This window comes from Electrona antarctica (assembly GCF_951216825.1).
Source record: "Electrona antarctica genome assembly, chromosome: 9".
Lineage (NCBI taxonomy): Eukaryota > Metazoa > Chordata > Actinopteri > Myctophiformes > Myctophidae > Electrona > Electrona antarctica.
The window spans coordinates 40,777,269-40,795,653 of NC_136790.1; the positions used below are offsets into that span (position 1 = coordinate 40,777,269).

General features: G+C 42.3%; 2 protein-coding genes across 5 annotated transcripts in view; one reads left to right on the plus strand and one right to left on the minus strand.

Moving 5' to 3' along the window:
* cplane2 (ciliogenesis and planar polarity effector 2) overlaps positions 1–18,385 on the minus strand; it is a 395,788-nt gene that overhangs the window by 259,428 nt on the left and 117,975 nt on the right. The window lies entirely within an intron of this gene.
* On the plus strand, positions 4,513–16,789 carry asb14a (ankyrin repeat and SOCS box containing 14a). Of its 4 annotated transcripts, none has more exons than XM_079510276.1 (13): positions 4,513–4,549; positions 7,972–8,146; positions 9,443–9,492; positions 9,584–9,718; positions 9,879–10,037; positions 10,934–11,179; positions 11,931–12,102; positions 12,624–12,729; positions 13,526–13,705; positions 14,130–14,258; positions 15,687–15,815; positions 15,997–16,153; positions 16,422–16,789. In XM_079510276.1, exons 2-13 carry the CDS (start codon positions 8,013–8,015, stop codon positions 16,592–16,594), a joined length of 1,770 nt encoding a protein of 589 aa, XP_079366402.1. In that variant the 5' UTR covers positions 4,513–4,549; positions 7,972–8,012; the 3' UTR covers positions 16,595–16,789. The 4 variants fall into 4 exon arrangements, with proteins under 4 accessions (XP_079366402.1, XP_079366404.1, XP_079366405.1 ...); XM_079510278.1 differs by having other exon boundaries at positions 9,885–10,037; XM_079510279.1 differs by having other exon boundaries at positions 9,987–10,037.

Sequence of the window (18,385 nt, forward strand, 5' to 3'; positions counted from 1 at the left end):
AGGAGGATAGGACTGTGTGAGATGTTTGGCAAAATGTTTAGGATTAATATAAAAAAAAATTGAGGCATTTTGTTCCAAAAATGTGTTTTGCAAAAATCAACCTGTTGGTGGCGCTATAACAGGCCAATGTGAAAAGGGTGGGATATATTCCTCAGCCTAGTAAGAAAATGTGTGAAAGATTTCACGTAAATTGCATGCTGCATTCATGATTTGAGGCTTTTGTTCAAAACGGGGCAATCTTGCAAACTGTGAAAGCTAATTATAGCCAATTAAGATGGAATATGAAATATCGGACAGATCCGACTTGAGCACATGACCATAGAGATAGTGTGTAACGATTTGATTTTTGGACAGAATCTGGAGGAGTAATATCAAAAAATGTGTTTTACAAAAGTCTGCCTCCTGGTGGCGCTATAAAAGGCAGATGCGGAAAATGCAGGTCAACGGTTTGTCCTTGGCCTCTAGGGAGTGTGCATGCAACGTTTCACGCAGATCGGTGCAGTTTTAGGTAAAAATGTGAAAAGCTGCCTCATGGTGGCGCTATAACAGGCCGTTCTGGAAAATGTGGGGCAGAGGTTCATCGTTGGCATCCAGGGAGTGTGTGTGCAAAGTTTGGCATCGACCGGGTTAACGGTGCTGGAGATTAGCTGGTAACAGACGGACGGACACACACACACACACACACGGACACACGGATGGAGTGCAAAACATACTCTCTCCCCATGCCTTCGGCCTGGTGGAGACAATAAGCTCACAATGCTTGTAATGTGTTGTGAGCATAGGTTGTGAGCTTTTAGAAAATCGTCTGTTTTTGTGGGATGGTTTACCAAGTCTATGTTTTTGCTAGTGTATATAGGGCTTAAGTGGTTAATTGTGAATCCTGACATCTGAGTTGAAATGCAGCACATTGTATTGGACTTGGTGTCAGGTAATGTTGACCTGCAACAGAGTGGCAATACCAGATGCCAGTGCAGTACCTGTTTTCCAACTTTAGATGTCAGGCTTCTCACATATTCTGGTTTGGTCTTCGGAGATTATAGCAATAATACAGTAGAATTTAACATTTGGTGTCATGTGTGACTGCCATTTAATTTAATTAATTTGACTATACAGAGAGACAGCAACAGAATATATTGGAGAGTTTATACTTAAGTCTGCTGATGATATACTGCAGATGGTCTAATAATTGTTTTATAGGCAGTGAGAAGAAGATGTATTCAGGAGCTATGTACCATTAAAGGCTTAAGTAGTACTTTTTAAATCAATTCTCTATTTAATTAGGAACCAATGAAGTGATCTAAGTATGAGTAATTATGTTCAGCTTTGCTTGTCCCAGTTAGTACTCTGGATACATCATTTTGAATGAACTGGGGTAACTCTGGGTCCAACAAAAAAGGCATTACAGTAATCTAACCTGTTGGAGACACATGCATGGACCTGTTTTTCAGTCTGAGACATCAGACGTTTTACTTTACTTGAGGGAGGACAGTACAGCCACACTATTTTTGTTTAGTGTGTTCGTGTATTTGGTAGCCAGGGTCATGTACTGTAGCAGAGTTGATATAAATAGTACCATCGTAAACAGACGCTGACAGACACTGCACACACAACCAGAGCCCTCCGTTTGCATAGTTATAACAGTCGGCTAAGTTTGTATGGGTGTGTAACTGATTATTTGTTTGGATTATTTTTATCTGACACTTGAACAGAAAAAATATGGATTTAAACGGACATTCATGTAGTCTGGACTTAATATTATACAGATATTACAAGCCAGCCACCATATTTCTTCATTACTTCTGAAATCTTTTTCTGTGTTGTTCTGAAGCAGTGTGACTGATGGTGAGAATGGTAAAGGGTGCATTCGTATAGAAGCCTTTAGCACCTTTCTCCAAAGCGCTTTGGCATTACATACAGTAAACAATTCTCCCGTTCACACACTGACGGCGGAGGAGATGATGCAAGGCAGAGGAGGAGACCAACCTGCTCATCGGGAGCAGTTAGGGTTTCAGCGCTCGTATATTGTTCAAGGAATTTGACACTAACCCAGGAGCCGGGGATCGAACCTTCCGATTCCCAACCCCCCCCCTTCAGTTCAGTTATCCTGAAGCTCAGTTATCCTGAAGTTATAGGTTAGGTTGTTGAATGTTCACAGTGGTGTAAGTAACTAATTACAAATATGAGGTATTTTTGAGCGGTGGCACATGTCTCCAAAGAAGGGCTTTGTGTGTCCCTATGTGTATGTCTGAGTAGGACCTTTGACCCTTGCAGATCATTGGGGTTGCATTTCGGTGCTGATTGGGCTCAGGACACATACACACACACAGGCCGGAAGGAGGGGTCATTACAACCCCAATGCAACCGCTCACTTCACATTATGGTGTGATTATTTTTATACTTTACTGGAGTATTTCCAATTTTCAATACTTTTTCTTCTACTCCACTACATCTCAGAGGAAAATATTGTACTTTTACTCCGCTACAATTTTTTGAAAACTTTAGTTACTAATTATGTAAGGGATAATATCTGGCTAGGTGGTCATTGTCGGGAGATAATTCACCGACAGGGAGTTTAACCACCAAGGCGAAGCCGAGGTGGTTAATCACCTTGAAGGTGAATTATATCCCGACAATGAGCACCTAGCCAGATATTATCCCGCTTACATGGCTACCTAACATGAATTAATAAATTGAGCCAAAACACAACAAAAAAAAAGGATTCGCGCTGGCTGCGTCTGCCCAGCTGCAGGGCTGGAGCACTGTCGGAAAACAAGGAAGTGAGTTGATCAAATAGAATCCATTTTCGGGAGCAATGTTTAGCTGTAAATGACATTGTGTGTCACAGTGTGTGTGTTTACATCTTATTTATTGGTCTCTCTCATATGATGTTTGTACTTTTGTATCTTTTTCTACTGTCTGAATATGTGATGTGAATATGTGTCTATCTGTATGTCTGTTTTTAGTGCACTGAAACAAATTCCAATCAACTCTGTTGACATGGCAATAAAGTATTGAATCTTGAATCTTGAATCTACATGGCTGTCATGTTGGAAACAGCAGTAGTAAATCAAGCGGGGCGCAGCCGCGCAGCTGGTGCTCAGAGGGCTTGATTCGGTAGCGGTCTGTTAGCGCTGAATTCAGCGATTGACCAATCAGAATCAAGCATTCATTAAGCCATGTACTAATATATTATAACACCTAGATTAAGCACTTGAAAATAGTGTAGATCTGCTATTTAAAACATATTTTGACTTATATTTTAAGTATATTTTGATGACAATACTTTTGTACTTTTACTCATTTTGACACATTTTGAACACAGGCCTTTTACTTGTAACAGAGTATTTGTATATTGTGGTAGTGCTACTTTTAGTACTTCTTCAACCACAGACTGTTCAACCCATTCAGTGCAACAGTTCTGGCTTTGGCCAAAATGTCACATGATCCACTACCCCTTTAACAGCGTTAGTACCCGGACCTTTAACCCACTAGCCCTTTTAACACTACAGCAAACAACACCACAGACAGCCTTTAACATCATGAGACTACAGTATACAGGCAGATTGACCGCCTGAAGACTAAACACAAGGTAAACAAAAGAATGAAAGGAATTGTATTTTGTAATACTTAAACATTTTATTCTTGATCTTTCAGCCTTATATTCACATGAGAGTGTTGGAGAGATAGGAAACTGAGGGCAGAGAGAGAGGGGAGACAAACTCGGGTCCTCACAAACATCTCACTATAGGGACCATGTGGTCAGTGCACTGACTGGTTGAATATGGTTCAACATTAAATAATGTAGGCTATTACATACATACATACATACATACATACATACATACATATTACGTACATACATACATACATACTTGTGTGTGCGTGTGCAAGTGTGCGCGTGCGTGCGTAGACTAGACAAAACAATTCAATACAAATACAAACACAGCATAAACATATAACTGACGATGAGTTAAGGGCCCTCCTCATCATCCCCTCCTAGCGCCCCTCAAGAACACACACCCTGAGTTTCAAGTCAGTCCATTCTCCGATGTTATCTTCCCATCTTTTCTTTTGTCTCCCTCTTCTCCTGCCACCTTGTACGGTGCCTTGCAGGATGGTCTTCGCAAGGCCTGAGGATCTGGTGATGTGTCCATACCACCTCAGTTTACGCTTTATGACAGTGGTCAGAAGTGATGGCAGTATAGTCCCACCTTTGATGCCAGACTGATGTTGTTGTCTTTCCATGCGGGCTTGAGTTTTGCCAGGGCAGCAGTTGTTTGAGCAACTCTGGCAAGGACTTCCCGTTTGGATCATTCATCAGACACGATTGCTCCAAGGTATTTGAAGGTAGACACCGTGTCCAGTGCCTGTCCATTGACTTGGATGGCTGAGCGGATGCCACTGATGTTGTTGGTCATCATTTTGGTTTTATCTGCATGGATTTCCATTCCATAGGCTCGGGAAGTGATGTCAAGCCTTTCCACTAGGATGGCAAGTTCTTTCTCTTCTCCGGCTACTGTAGCCCATCAATGTCATCTGCAAAACGGAGGTTGGTGATTGGACTGTTCCTTCATGGTCTGCCAGGGCATCCGTCATGATACGCTCCAGAAAAATGTTAAAGAGAATGGGTGAGAGAAGAGAAGGCATGCTTGGCGCACTTCAATTCTTGTCCTAAACCAGTCTCCGATAGCTCCGTTGTAGATAACTGCGCTGGTAGCTTTGTTGTACAGATGTTGAATGACACTGACAAGGTTAGGGCTGATGTTATACTTCCTCATGGTCGCCCACAGCGCAGCATGTCATACCTGGTCAAAAGCTTTCTTGAAGTCTATGAACACGTGGTACAGCTGTTGTTGATGCTGCAGATATCTCTATGAACACGTGGTACAGGTGTTGTTGATGCTGCAGATATCTCTATGAACACGTGGTACAGCTGTTGTTGATGCTGCAGATATCTCTCGCAGATAATCCTCAAGTTGAATATCTGTTCTGTGGTGCTTCGCCCTGCCCTAAATCCAGCCTGTTCTTCAGCTATGATCAGTTCAGCTTGAGGTTTTAACCTATTCAATATTATTTCAGAAGGACTTTACTGGGATGGCTGATAAGACTGATGGTGCGAATGGTGCTGCTAGCACCCCTCAAAAATAGTATAACAAAACAAATATTAAAAATAAAAGAAATGCGATCACTGATCATCCCCAACATGGATCCCTGTTGTAGGCTCATTTGTTGTGAAATGTGAAATGTATTGTTATACACTTGATTGCCTGTAATGTAACTTTTCTGGCAAACGTTACATACCTACATACTGTATGGTGTCTTGGTGTGTGTGAAATAAATCGTATCTTAAACACGTGCATGTCTTAAAATACACTAGCAAGGCCCACCAGGACAGCTGGTGTAGACGTCCGGGCACCTAGGCTGCTAATCCAACCTGACAGCGTACATACACGTTGCAGGTTCCATTCCCGATCGACAACGACCTTTGCTGCGCCAGCGTGTCACTCCCCATCTATCTCTCCCCATTTCCTGTAAGTCTACTGTTCTATCAAAGAAAGGCATAAAAGACTGCAACAGTAATCAGACATTTTAGTCGACTATAAAAGAAATTGGAATTAGTGGAATTAATGTGCAAATGTATAATTTAGTTCGTAATGATAGCAAAAATAATTGTCCTGTGTTTTTCTCATGAATAGTTAAATCCTTTCAACCCATTCTTTGATCCAGTGAAGGTCTTGTTGCAGCATCCTCTGTGTCTCTAAACTAGGACCAGGTACATACACAGTAGTATCATAAGCAACAATAATTTGAGAACAGATTGGTGCATATGAAATATGATTCATCATGCATATTAAATAGAGAGGCCTGAGACAACTCCCTTGAGGCAAACCACAGTCCATATTCAAAGAAGAAAAGAGGATCCACTTATTTAAACAGATTGTGTTCAATCAGGCATGTAAGACTGCACCCACTCAAGAGCAGATAATGAAAGGGCTTCTTCAGCAAAATACTATGATCTACCAAGTTGAAAGCTCCAGTAAAATCTAAAAATAATGTACTAGTCCCTAATCAATTTGTTCTAGCCATTGATTTGTCATTCACTGCATGGGGCTATGGAATTGTCCTTGTCATATGCAAGCTGGCTATTCCATCGCTGTTACTCGGGTGGTCTTTAAGTGCTTTACAGAGCAATGGAGAAAAGAAAAGAAAAGCAAGGCATATACAGCGTTTATGTATATTGTGGCCTAACAGCAAACAGGAACTACACCAGCACTTGAACACAGTTTTGGTATATTTGTAAAGATTAGAGCATCACTAGTTGTCTTGGTATGTAGGGTTAGGGTTAGTTACCATTGAATATGTTGTTGCATTATTCAACATCCATTTCATATCATGTTGCTGTTAATCTAAAAATAATAGCGTTGCAAATCATCCAAATAGGCGCTTGTCTGGGTATCCATTTTAGTCTAACTTTTGTCACATTCACATACATACTCTTTCCAATTGTCCCGTCAAGGGCTGTTGTGTTGCTAAGCTGTGTAGAAGTGCAGCATCGCCTCCCCATTCACACCAAACGTTTTAAACTGATGCAGGAGGTGAATTAGGTGGTGTACAGACGAGGACGTATTCTGTGTTACTCGGGCAAGTAATTAGCCGATCTGCCCTTTTTGCCACACGGAAACGGTGTTTTGGGGGACTTAAACGGCTAATTTTGAAACCACCTTCCAGAGTGGGAAAGTTTGGAGACGCGACTTTCTCGTCTCCGTGTGTGTAGCAAATGCCGCCTAATTTGCTGAAACGGTGGATCTAGTTAATTATATGACTGGTGTGGCATACAGGAGTACCAATGAATTTAAGGGTCAACCTTTCAAACTTCAGCCTGCAGTATAACTTCAGCCTGCAGTATAACTTCAGCCTGCAGTATAACTTCAGCCTGCAGTGGCACTAGCTTGAAAAGAGGGCAAATGTGATGAATATAGATTATCTGGGTATTTGTCGATGCAATGACGAAGCTAAAACGGTTGTTACGACCGGGCCTAGGGGTCACGCGTAACACAGTTCACAGTTTAGAACATACTTGGGTAAATTACCTCAGGGTGGGCACCTGCACCTGTACCTACATTACCAAGACTAACCCATGCTAACAGTGAAAGCTCCAAAATACTGGCATGTCTAAAAACACTCAGACTGGTGTGGTTAGGGGACTGGCATGGAGGAACACATCTGATGATCAGAAGGTATAGGCAGCTTTATAGACAAATCCGTGGAGCAGTGCCCTGTAGGCCAGGTGCAGCTAATCAATGTGAGGTGTAAAGCTATGCTTAATGTGATACCTTAGCTATGGTTGCGCCCAGGGCACCCCTCTGTGGAATCCATGGAGTGGTGCCCTGTAGCTCAGGTGTAGGCAATCAATGCTGAGGTGTCAAGCTGTGCTTAATGTGACACCTTAGCTATGGAGTCCAGGGCACCCCTCCGTGGATTCGTCCTCCAGTCCCTGATGACAGGAGCCAATCACCGGCACGGTTCAACCTACTAATGAACCAGTCACACTCATATCAGTATGGCAACAACAGCTACAGACACAGAGTGGTGCTATTGAGCATCCTTGAAATGAATAGACAGGGATTTAACATTGTTAATTAAATTAATTCGCCAAAGACACCGCTCACTTGTTTTATCTCTGGGACCCCAATCTACACCATAAAACCCTCTGTGCTAATTTCACTTGAGAGTGAACAAATGGAACCAAATAGCCCTGACAATTTTAATTTGGTCTATTAGTACTCTCAGAGTTAGAGACCTGTAGATGTCCATTTGGGCCCCTGGTGGTCCTCGACCCAATGTTGTGAACCAGTCCTCAGGTACACTGACTGGGCCACTGCATGACTTCCACAGAGTTCTCCAGAAGCGTTTTCACTTTCATTGCTCTATATGTATGTGCCTTAATCTTGACCTCTATCCTGACTATAGTGAACACACCAGAGACCTGAGACCTCTGTGTGAACAGCCATATGGAGCACTTTAGACTGGAGTACCAGGACACTGAGGATGATGATGATGCTGCAATTCAGTACATCATAGAAGAGAGCCTGAAAGAGAGCAAGAAACAGGAGACAGAGAAAGAGAGCGAGAGACATGGCTGCAGGTATGTTCACCTATGTAAGTATAGTTTCATCAATGTAGGCCTATATAGATATTATACAGATACAAAAAGGTGTCGGATGGCATGAGCTTCAACATATGTGTTTTCAGGCGTGTAGTACTGAAACACTAGCCTTAGCCACAAAGACTGGTCAACTGTCTAGAGTTTCAATAGGAATATAGACTAAAATGACATGTGCATTTCAATCTATGGGAATCTATAAATGGGCTAAACAAAAAGCAGAAAAAAAAGAAAAGAAAAACAATGTTTTTCTTGCATGGTTCGGTCCCATTTTTCCCCTTAAGCAAGGGTCACTGTAAAGGGTCACTGTAAAGGGTCACTGTAAAGGGTCACTGCACATCAATGCAAAGTTATTCTGATTGATCATCTTAGTTGAAACACTGGATGGGAGTTTCATGAGTTTGAAAATGATGTGAATCAATTAAATGCTATGACCTTTGCAGTCACCAGATCTCAACCTATTTGAACACTTCTTACTTTTGGAAGAATGGCATTCCTTGAACATTCCGATTATCACCTAAAAAATGTGTTGCACAGGATTATCAAACTGAGGACTGGTATATCAAATGCAGCCAAGCCTGAGGATGGATAATGAGGGCAACAACAAATGGTGGGCAATATCCTGTTTATCACATACGGTACCATAGACAATTACAAAGACAGCCAATCCGTAAATTACTTTTGGTCAACACTTTAAATGACTAAATCACAAGTAAGACGCGTGAACACGGGAAGCTAACCCAGCTCGTAAATTGCAACAACAATTCGAATAAATTTATACGTACTTTTTTTACGTTTTCTTTTTTTTCTTTTTTAAAGTTTTCTAGTGTGTGTGTGTGTGTGTGTGTGTGTGTGTGTGTGTGTGTGTGTGTGTGTGTCTGTGTGACTGTGTGCGCGTGCGTGCGTGCGTGTTTTTTTTATTGTGTGTGATACATCTGCACCCTCTGGTGGCGGGCGGGTGGGCGAGCGTGACAGACAGACAGACAGACAGTTCTGCCTGTGTTACATATATATCGCTCACTGTATTCGCAATTACTGTCAACGAGGAACTCCCCTGCTGAATGAAATGGTATTGTCCCTGTATTATCAGCTGACATGCATCATTACCCTCATATCCAACCTTTCGCTATTGCTGCACCATATGACGACGTGCCTGCCCTGGGTTAGATAAGCTCAGGCAACAATGTACGCTAGGATGATAATATACCTTATCTGTAACTGTATCTGCATAGTGTATGTATAAGATGTGATGTGATGAAATAAGGTTTTTGTTTACAGCCATGGTTGCACTGATGGCAGTACAGAGATATTTTCTGCAATAAGAGAAGGTAACACTTGTACTATTGTGTTTATTTTATTAATGGTATCTATCATCTACTGTATGTTATGTATATAACAGTCTTAAATATGTCTTAATAGGTGATGAAAAGGCAGTGAGACACCTGAGTGTGGAAAAGAAAGACAGATTCAGAGAGACAGACAGTCGAGGCTGGACTCCTCTCCATCAGGCTGCGGCCCAAACCAACCAATCTATACTGGAGCTGACATTCAGAGGTAAGAATTAGGCCCTGAAAAGATCCAGTGAATCTGCCCTCGATCCCATGCGTCATGATGCAAGCATGCATGTACGCACACACACTAGACTACATTAAACTTGCTATACTGTATATCATTATATCATAAATGCGAATAAACTACATTAGAATGTCATCAGCCACAGGTAAAGCAGCGATAGAGAGCTCTTCACTGATTGGTCAGACTCCTCTGTGTGTTGCCGTGGAACATGGCCTATTGGAGAATGCATCATTTCTCCTCCAACAAGGTGCCAACCCTGACAGCCAGAACCACGAGCTAGACACACCACTGGTTATCGGTATGATGATTATCTTTTGAACTACTCACTCGTGCATGTGGACACTCTTGCTGCTTGCACATTGTCTACTAAGATGTAAATAATAACTGTTGATAGACTGTACATTCAGTAGAATATGCATTCAGATACTCATTAGTCTATGTATGCATACAGTATATTCAATCATTATATAATCATTGTTGATAGACAATTATATTCATGCATCTATTAAGTATTGATATAAGTTTGATTGACCGCGCATATATTCATTCATACAGTAATTGTAAACATTAATAGTAGTTTCTAAGCTTGCCTATTTTATTATCTCTGCCAAGAGACTTGTTTGTGTCTGTCAAATTATTATAGTATTGAAATATTTATTAGTTTTAGATTTTTAAAGCATGGCTCCATAGGAGGCTAGCCGCACGCACGCACACACGCACGCACGCACGCACACACTGATTGATTGATTGATTGATTGAAGAATGTATTAACAGTTTTGGAGAATTACAGTACATTTCAAGCACAACTGCACTTGTTTACAATAGGGTCCACCATGTTCAATTCATCATACACACACATGCACACAAGCGCACACACACGTACACAGATACCCTGTTATAGATGGCTAAGTGTATTAGTGTGATGCATTCTGCCTACAGGTTTAATTTTCATTTGTGTGCAATTCTTTGGACTTCATGGCAGCCAGCATCTAGTAACTATGTTGCATTGCTGCCACCTTCTGGAGCTATTCTGTTACTGTTTATTGTGTTTTTTCTTAAAGCCAGTGGGGAAAACTAAAACTAAACTACGGATACAATTCCTCTTAGTTTGCATTTGCTTTGTTCATTTTTGTCTTTATTTTGTTTTCTTTGTGTGTGATATATGACTATAATAGCAGTCTGCTCTTCCTGCAGCCATCCGCTCCAACCGCAAAGACCTGTTGGATCTGTTACTGCAGCATGGCTCCCGTGTGAACCAGAGGGGGGTCCACCATCGCTGCCCCCTCCACGAGGCAGCTCAGCTGGGCAGCATAGAGATGGTGGAGGCACTTCTCAAGGCCAAGGCCGACCCAGACCCACGCAGTGCATATGGCCTCACTCCTCTGGCTCTGGCTGCACAGAAAGGACACCTACAGGTGGTGGACACACTGCTGAGGAGAGGTGAGACAGATGGACAAAGACCTCTAGACAGGTGTGGGCGATAACGTGATAAATATCGTCGAGACGATACAATGTCTCCACGAAATGCCTTTTCAGAGATATGATTCTATATGTTTTGCAGTTCTGCCTTCATTTATACTTCTGTAGAACGATGGTTTGGTCTGTTTTTTTTGTTACCTTGTGTACTGTTGAGTAACTTTAAAAAATAATATTGTGTATCGTGATAGATTAGATAGTGCTCGAAAATATAGGCCTATCGTCATATAATATTTTTCCATATCACCCACCCCTACACCTAGACAGGCAGATAGTTTGAACATGCCAACAGACAGACAAACGGATAAGAAACATTATTACTGTAATCTCATTAATAGGTCTATAACTAAGTAGTAAGTAATACCAAATGATTTGTGTTACATACAGTTGGAGGCCATCGATATTGTCCTTTTCTTTTTGCTGAGGTTTGCGTGATCTGCGCAAACCCATTTTGGGCAGGAACCCCTTTTGGTGTTTTAAACATTATGTTATAATTTAGCTATTGAAAAATAGCAGATCTACAAGCTCATAGCGCGCCACCGAGTGGCGCGCTACGAGCTTGTAGGTCTGCTATTTTTGAAAAATCGTGAAAAGGATTTAGAAGGATTTTTTTAAAATTTTGAGGTCAGGCCTAAATGGTTCAAATGATAAGGGACAATATCGGTGGCACCCAACTGTATAAGTACTACTGTATTACCGACTGTATTTTCTATAGGGGCTGATGTACTGTCCCAGGCAGAAGATGAGGCATCCATTTTGTTCGAGGCGGCGGACGCATGCGATCCTGACATCATCTCTCTACTGTTGTCATATGGAGCGGACGCTAACATCCCCAAAATCACTGGACACCTGCCCTTACTTCGAGCTGCACACAGAGGGAACTTGGAGTGAGACACACACACACACACACACACACACACACACACACACACACACACACACACACACACACACACACACACACACACACACACACACACACACACACACACATTGATTGATTGATTGATTGATTGAAAATTGTATTAACAGTTTGCAGAATTACAGTACATTTCAAGCACAAACTCAATACAAAGGCTGTTAACTGTGAGTGGACGACCCAATTAAGCATTACACTTGTTTACAACAGGGTCCACCATGTTCAATTCATCAAAACACACACACACACACACACACACACACACACACACACACACACACACACACACACACACACACACACACACACACACACACACACACACACACACACACACACACACACACACACACAGACTTTAGACAGTCACAGGTGACCAGCAGGTGGGACTCTGTCATCTTGAAGACATTGTGAATGGCCCTGGCTGTGTGTGTGTGTGCGTGTGTGTGTGCGTGCGTGTTGTGTTGTGTTGTGTGTGTGTTATTTCAGAGCTTTACAGTTGCTGATTCCTGTAACTTCCGATGAGGCGGTGAATGACGGTGGTATGAGTCCTCTGCACTCAGCTGCTGCAGGCGGACACACACTATGTATACAGGTCTGTGTGTGTGCATGCGCGTGCTCATACACATGTGCAGCATACCATGTGTAGGTTTGTATCTATCTCCCTCAGAAGGATAGATAAATGAGGATATGTTACTGGTTGTTATTTTTCAATAGGCTGTTCTAGGGTTAAGGCCAGGGTTATAGATTAGATATCATTCCATTTCATTGATCCCAGAGGGGACATTCATGGCGGTAAGGGTCAGGCACCGCACCAGTTCTGTATTCAGAATCAGTGTGGTCAAATAGTGCTGGCATCATGCCTTTGGGGCTGTTTGGCAAATTCAAGGAACTGTCTTCTTGTCATCTTGAAAATTAGACCTTTCTAGTGGTCAGACTATTGATATGTTATTAAGTACACTTGATACTACAATAAACCGTTGAGAATTTAGTTTTCGGGTCAAACAATATTTGCAGCCGACTAGAGGGAAGGCATTTTTTAGTGTTGTTCCCTGCACTTAGTACTTCCATAACTGTGTGGGAGCTGTATGGGACGCCGTCACGTCACCTCGCCCCTTACAGCTCGCTTTTCCTTTTTGCTGTGCACATTCATGCTCCCAAGAGGAAGTCACCTTTTGATTTCAGTCGCACCCGTAACATTTATTTTAGTATGAGCATCGGACCAAACTTTCAAAGAGCAATCTGGGCAGAGGTTTAGGTCTTGGCAGATACAGTAGTAGAGGTCTGCATTGGTGTTGTTTGATGTATTCTATTTGATTTTATTTGATGTGTTCTGAACTGCATTGGATTTACAAATCGCCGCAACCACCGCCCTCTCCTATACCCCTCAGGCCTTGCTGGAGGCAGGCTATGACCCCAACGATGTGCTACACCCCTGTGTCCGCCGTAACTATGACGACGAGCGCCAGTCAGTGCTGTACTTTGCCGTTTCAAATAACGACGCAGCGTCTGCCAGAGTGCTGCTAGAGGCTGGAGCCATGCCCAACCTAGACCCTATCAAATGTCTGCAGGTGTGTGTGTGTGTGTGTGTGTGTGTGTGTGTGTGTGTGTGTGTGTGTGTGTGTGTGTGTGTGTGTGTGTGTGTGTGTGTGTGTGTGTGTGTGTGTGTGTGTGTGTGTGTGTGTGTGTGTGTGTGTGTGTGTGTGTGTGTGTGTGTGTGTGTGTGTGTGTGTGTGTGTGTGTGTGTGTTACTATATTTGATATTTGTGAGGACCAAATGTCCCCACAAGTATAGTAGCCTATTTGAGAAATAGACATCATGAGGACCATTTTCTTGGTCCTCACAAGAAAATGTGTTGCTTTATAGATATAGGTTTACATTTAGGAAAAAAATGAATTAGGATTATAGATTTAGAGGTTAGGTTTAGAGTTTTTCCTATTTTATACAAAACATTGCCGATCTACAATCTTACATGATCTATGTCTTCCCTGTAGGTGGCGCTGTGTCATGGTAATTATGAGCTCATCAACCTGTTGTTGAGGCATGGAGGCAATGTCAACTATTACTGTAAGGTCAACACAACTCACTTCCCGTCTGCCCTCCAGTACGCCATCCGCGACAAGGTGCGTGATTCAGGTTTAACAGCTCTCTGTGTTAATATTTGACATGCATCTCCTCCTCATTAGAATTTACTTGTGATTGTCTTTTACATGTAGCCACAACTTTTATTGACAAGTCCTGTTGCACAAGGGTGCTGTGTCAGTGTTGTTGATCAACCGGTTAACTGATTTCTTTGTAACCACGTACGGCCAGTACAGAGCCATCTAATAGAAGCGTTGCGATATTGAGGGAGCAGAAAACAGTCCGGTCACGTAGTTCATGTACTCACGCGAGCCATGCATAGACTCCAATGGATTCCGTAAACTTCCGGTTGTCCCTATTTGAAGCCTTCAAATAGGGACAAACCAATAGAAGTCTATGTAGAAGAGCTGCCATTGGACTGGCCCCATGAAGTGAACGGAGTTTGCGTAACTCTGTCTATACTCTATGGCTCTGGGCCAGTCCACACCAATGCAACTCCTTGCAACATGCAACTACTTGCAATTTACAATTTAAAATGTAGGCATTTAGCAGATGCTCTTAATCCAGAGCGATTTACATTAAGCAAGAACAAAAAGCATGGCAATACATCACATACATAAAAAGTAGTTGTAGTAATCATGAAACATGCGTAAGCTAAGAACGTAACAGTGGAATATCTATATAATGAAACTATACATATAAACTATACATATATAGCCTACTATACTATGCTATACATATGTACTATGAAGTGCTATGACTACATACAATGCAATTCTAGTGCTGTCTACATAACATGCTATAAGTCTGTATCAAATGCTATCTAAGTCTACAAAAAGTGCTATCTAAGGGGGTAGGGTTGCTACGTGCCATGATGGCCCGTAGCAACCATTAACCCCAATGACAGATGCATGCAACTCCTTGCAACTGTTTTGTTGCAAGGTGTTGCAACTTGCGACTAGTTGCATTGGTGCGGTCTGGCCTTAAAATGTCACTGTACATTTTGGTAATGGTTACTTACTACTATAAACACAGAAAAGTCGATTTATTATCATCATAATTGTGCAGCAATATTTATCCCACAGAACAAAACAGATTTTGAAGGACAAATGTCACCCCAGCAATGCACTGTTTGTGCCTATACGGACAGTAAGGCAACAGCGCCTGAGGTGTCTCGACTCTCAAGGGCACCTGGGGGCCTTGAGGCTATCAGAGCCCTGAACAAGGACAAAAGCAATCTGGGTACCCATTGGCAAAACAAAGGAAAAACAGCGCCCTCTTTTCCTTGATGTTAGTCTAATCCTGTTCTCACCAGTCCTGCTTCTGATCCCCAGAGGTGTCCAACAAACAACAAAATACATTCTGAATAAAACATTCTATAAAATGAATTCCTAACATGCTAACAGCACTGAAGATTTTCATGAACTGCTGTCATCGTTGACATTCTGTTGTCTACAATGTACATGTAGGTGATTCTGAGGATGCTGTGTAACTACGGCTATGATGTGGAGCGCTGCTTCGACTGTCCCTATGGTGACCGCTCACATATCCCTGATGACTTTGAAGGATGGTCCGACACTATCATTAAAGACAACATGGTAACCATGGCTACCATGGTAACATGGATGGACAGATAGATAGCTATCACAATCTCTTACAGAGTTTTTCTTTCTTATCTTTGATGTTTCTCTCACTGCTGTTTCCGATTTCTTTCCCTCTCCTTATCTGCTCTTCCCCTTCTGTCTGTCTGTCTGTCTGCCTGTCTTTCTCTCCATGTAGTTCTGTGAGGTGATATCAGTGAGTTTTCTGCGTCACGCAGCAGGTCCTGTGGTTCGTATCATGTTGGATTATGTTAGCCACCACGTCACCTTTTGCTCCATGCTCAAACCTGTCCTGGCGGAGAGCGAACAGTGGCCAGACATCTGCAGGATGCAAGGTACCTTTCTAGCCGTCTGTCCTTCTCTCGGCTCCTTTGAAAAAAGAAAGAAAAAAAAGAAGATGATGATAAATAGACAATATGATGCACACTCAAAAGGGCATGTTGACAGTGCTTCTTGTTAATGGCTGAGATTGTTGACTGGGACTTTGTGTTGTCCCAGAGGCAAGAGCTAAAATGATTATCTTGTTTGTGTTCCTTCTCTTTGATAGAGATCTTCTGATAGATGTAATAATGAAAAGAGCATTTCAATTCTCTCGTTCTGCAGATAATGTTCGTTGTTTGCAGCATCTCTGTCGTTTAAGGATACGTCGGTGTCTTGGGCGCCTGCGTCTCCGTGCGCCTGTCTTCATGAGCTTCCTGCCGTTGCCACCGCGACTCAAGGACTACATCCTGTACAAAGAGTATGACCTCTATGGCCAGCAGGGCACTGACCTCTGACCTCTGACTATCTACAGCAGTGGTTCTCAAAAATGTCAATGTCATATTAATATAGCTAATGTATTTGTCTGCGGAACCCCATCTGCAAAGATGTTGTGCCAGGAACCCCCATACAAGATGTGTGTTGTTAAAATGTTTTTAAAATATTCCAAATGTTTAAAAAGAAACAATATAATAGCAGAACTACAAGCTCACAACGAGTCACATCGTGACACATTGTGAACTTATGTATTGGATATAGGGCACCCTGGAACCCCCTCAAGGAACACTAGCTATTCCAAAGTGATCACCTCTAGTATGTTTAATTTGGTGTAATTCATCTACCAGCAAACTGTTTGTTTATCATTATAAAAGCCCAAAGGTTCACCAGTGGCATGTTTAGCACATTAACTTTGATTGATCGATTGAAATTTTGATTCAGTTTGGAGATATGGGTACAGTTCAAAAGAGGTCAATACAAAAACTGCTACTGCGAGGATATATCCACGAAAAGCACGAAGACTTGTTAGATCAGGGTCCTCCATTTTCAATTAATCAGAATATTTAAACTTATGTATATACATAATATACACCTCTATGAAAAACAGGAAATTATCATACAGTATATAGTTAAAGAAAGTAAAAAAGGGAAAAACAGTATGGGGGGAAAATGAGGGGGGGTTCCCATTTTTACCGGGGCAGGTTTTTTTTTTATGATTTGTACTTTATTAATTTTCTTTTGTATATGAAACATTGACATAGACAAAACACAACCAAAGAAATGCATAACAAAACAAACACATAACAAAACAAAAGCATATAACAGAGATGCACAGAAATATCCCGCAGTCCACCCCAGCCCCAATTCCAGACATATTCCTTCAGTGTATTTTTCTAAAGTTGCAGCCCGTTCAGAGCTCACTCAGAGCCAGAAACTGATACGTGCATATGGTAAAAGCCCCATTTTAAGTCATAGTCGTCCATCCTATTGAGCAGCCTGTTACCGGGGCCGGTTTTCAAGGAGTCTAGGGATTCACATTTCTTAATTCTTTCTCTAAGTACGAATATGTTCGTACCCCCCAGCTATGGGACGTTATCTGCTAAGTACGAACATATTCGTACCCCCCCGTTTATATGAAGCGGTTGAGACGAAAGTCAGCTTTTAACATTGGTCCGGTTGCTAAGCAACGCCCCTGATACCCCAGGCACCAGGATTTATGCACACGGCCCCATAGACTTCTGTTAAAGGTAGGATTTTCAAAGCCTTATAACTCTGAAACTACGAGTGCTGTCCATGGTGATCGACATCCATCCAAGTTTCGGATGTCATTTGTGATTTTGTACCGCGTCACTTCCAAAATGCTAACATTTCTGGCGAAAGATAAAGAGCATGAGCTAATGCTAATCATAGCCGATCCTTACAATGGTGGTCTGGACTCTGGAGCATAGACATAAAAAGGTAGACGCCTCTCCTGGCTCTAGGGCACGTGTCAAAATTGAAGGCACAATTTTCCCGAGATTCCTTGCGAAGCATAGGGGAAGCATGAGCGTGCGTAACATAAGTCCCGGAAAAGACGCACTGTGATTGGCCAGTAGTCACTTGAGTGACAGTGAGAGACTTGGAGGAGTCGCATGAGTGACATCACTAGGGCAGCAACGGAGCGTGCCTTCCCAAGCCCCCAGTGAGGCTCTCCAACGTTGAAGCACTCGGCCCTAGTGGTAAGAGGTGGGACTGCAGGCGGACCCGTGGAGTTATGACGAGAAAACCCAGTGCATCTGGGCTTTAACATTGAGCGCTTGTTTGCACAAAAA

What these genes read in the sequence shown, in the direction of transcription:
- asb14a (XM_079510276.1), top strand. Translation starts at nt 8,013, where the DNA reads ATGGAGCACTTTAGACTGGAGTACCAGGACACTGAGGATGATGATGAT. An exon ending in AGCGAGAGACATGGCTGCAG is followed by an intron (nt 8,147 to 9,442) that starts GTATGTTCACCT and finishes TTTTGTTTACAG; the next exon opens with CCATGGTTGCACTGATGGCA. An exon ending in GGACACACTGCTGAGGAGAG is followed by an intron (nt 11,180 to 11,930) that starts GTGAGACAGATG and finishes TATTTTCTATAG; the next exon opens with GGGCTGATGTACTGTCCCAG.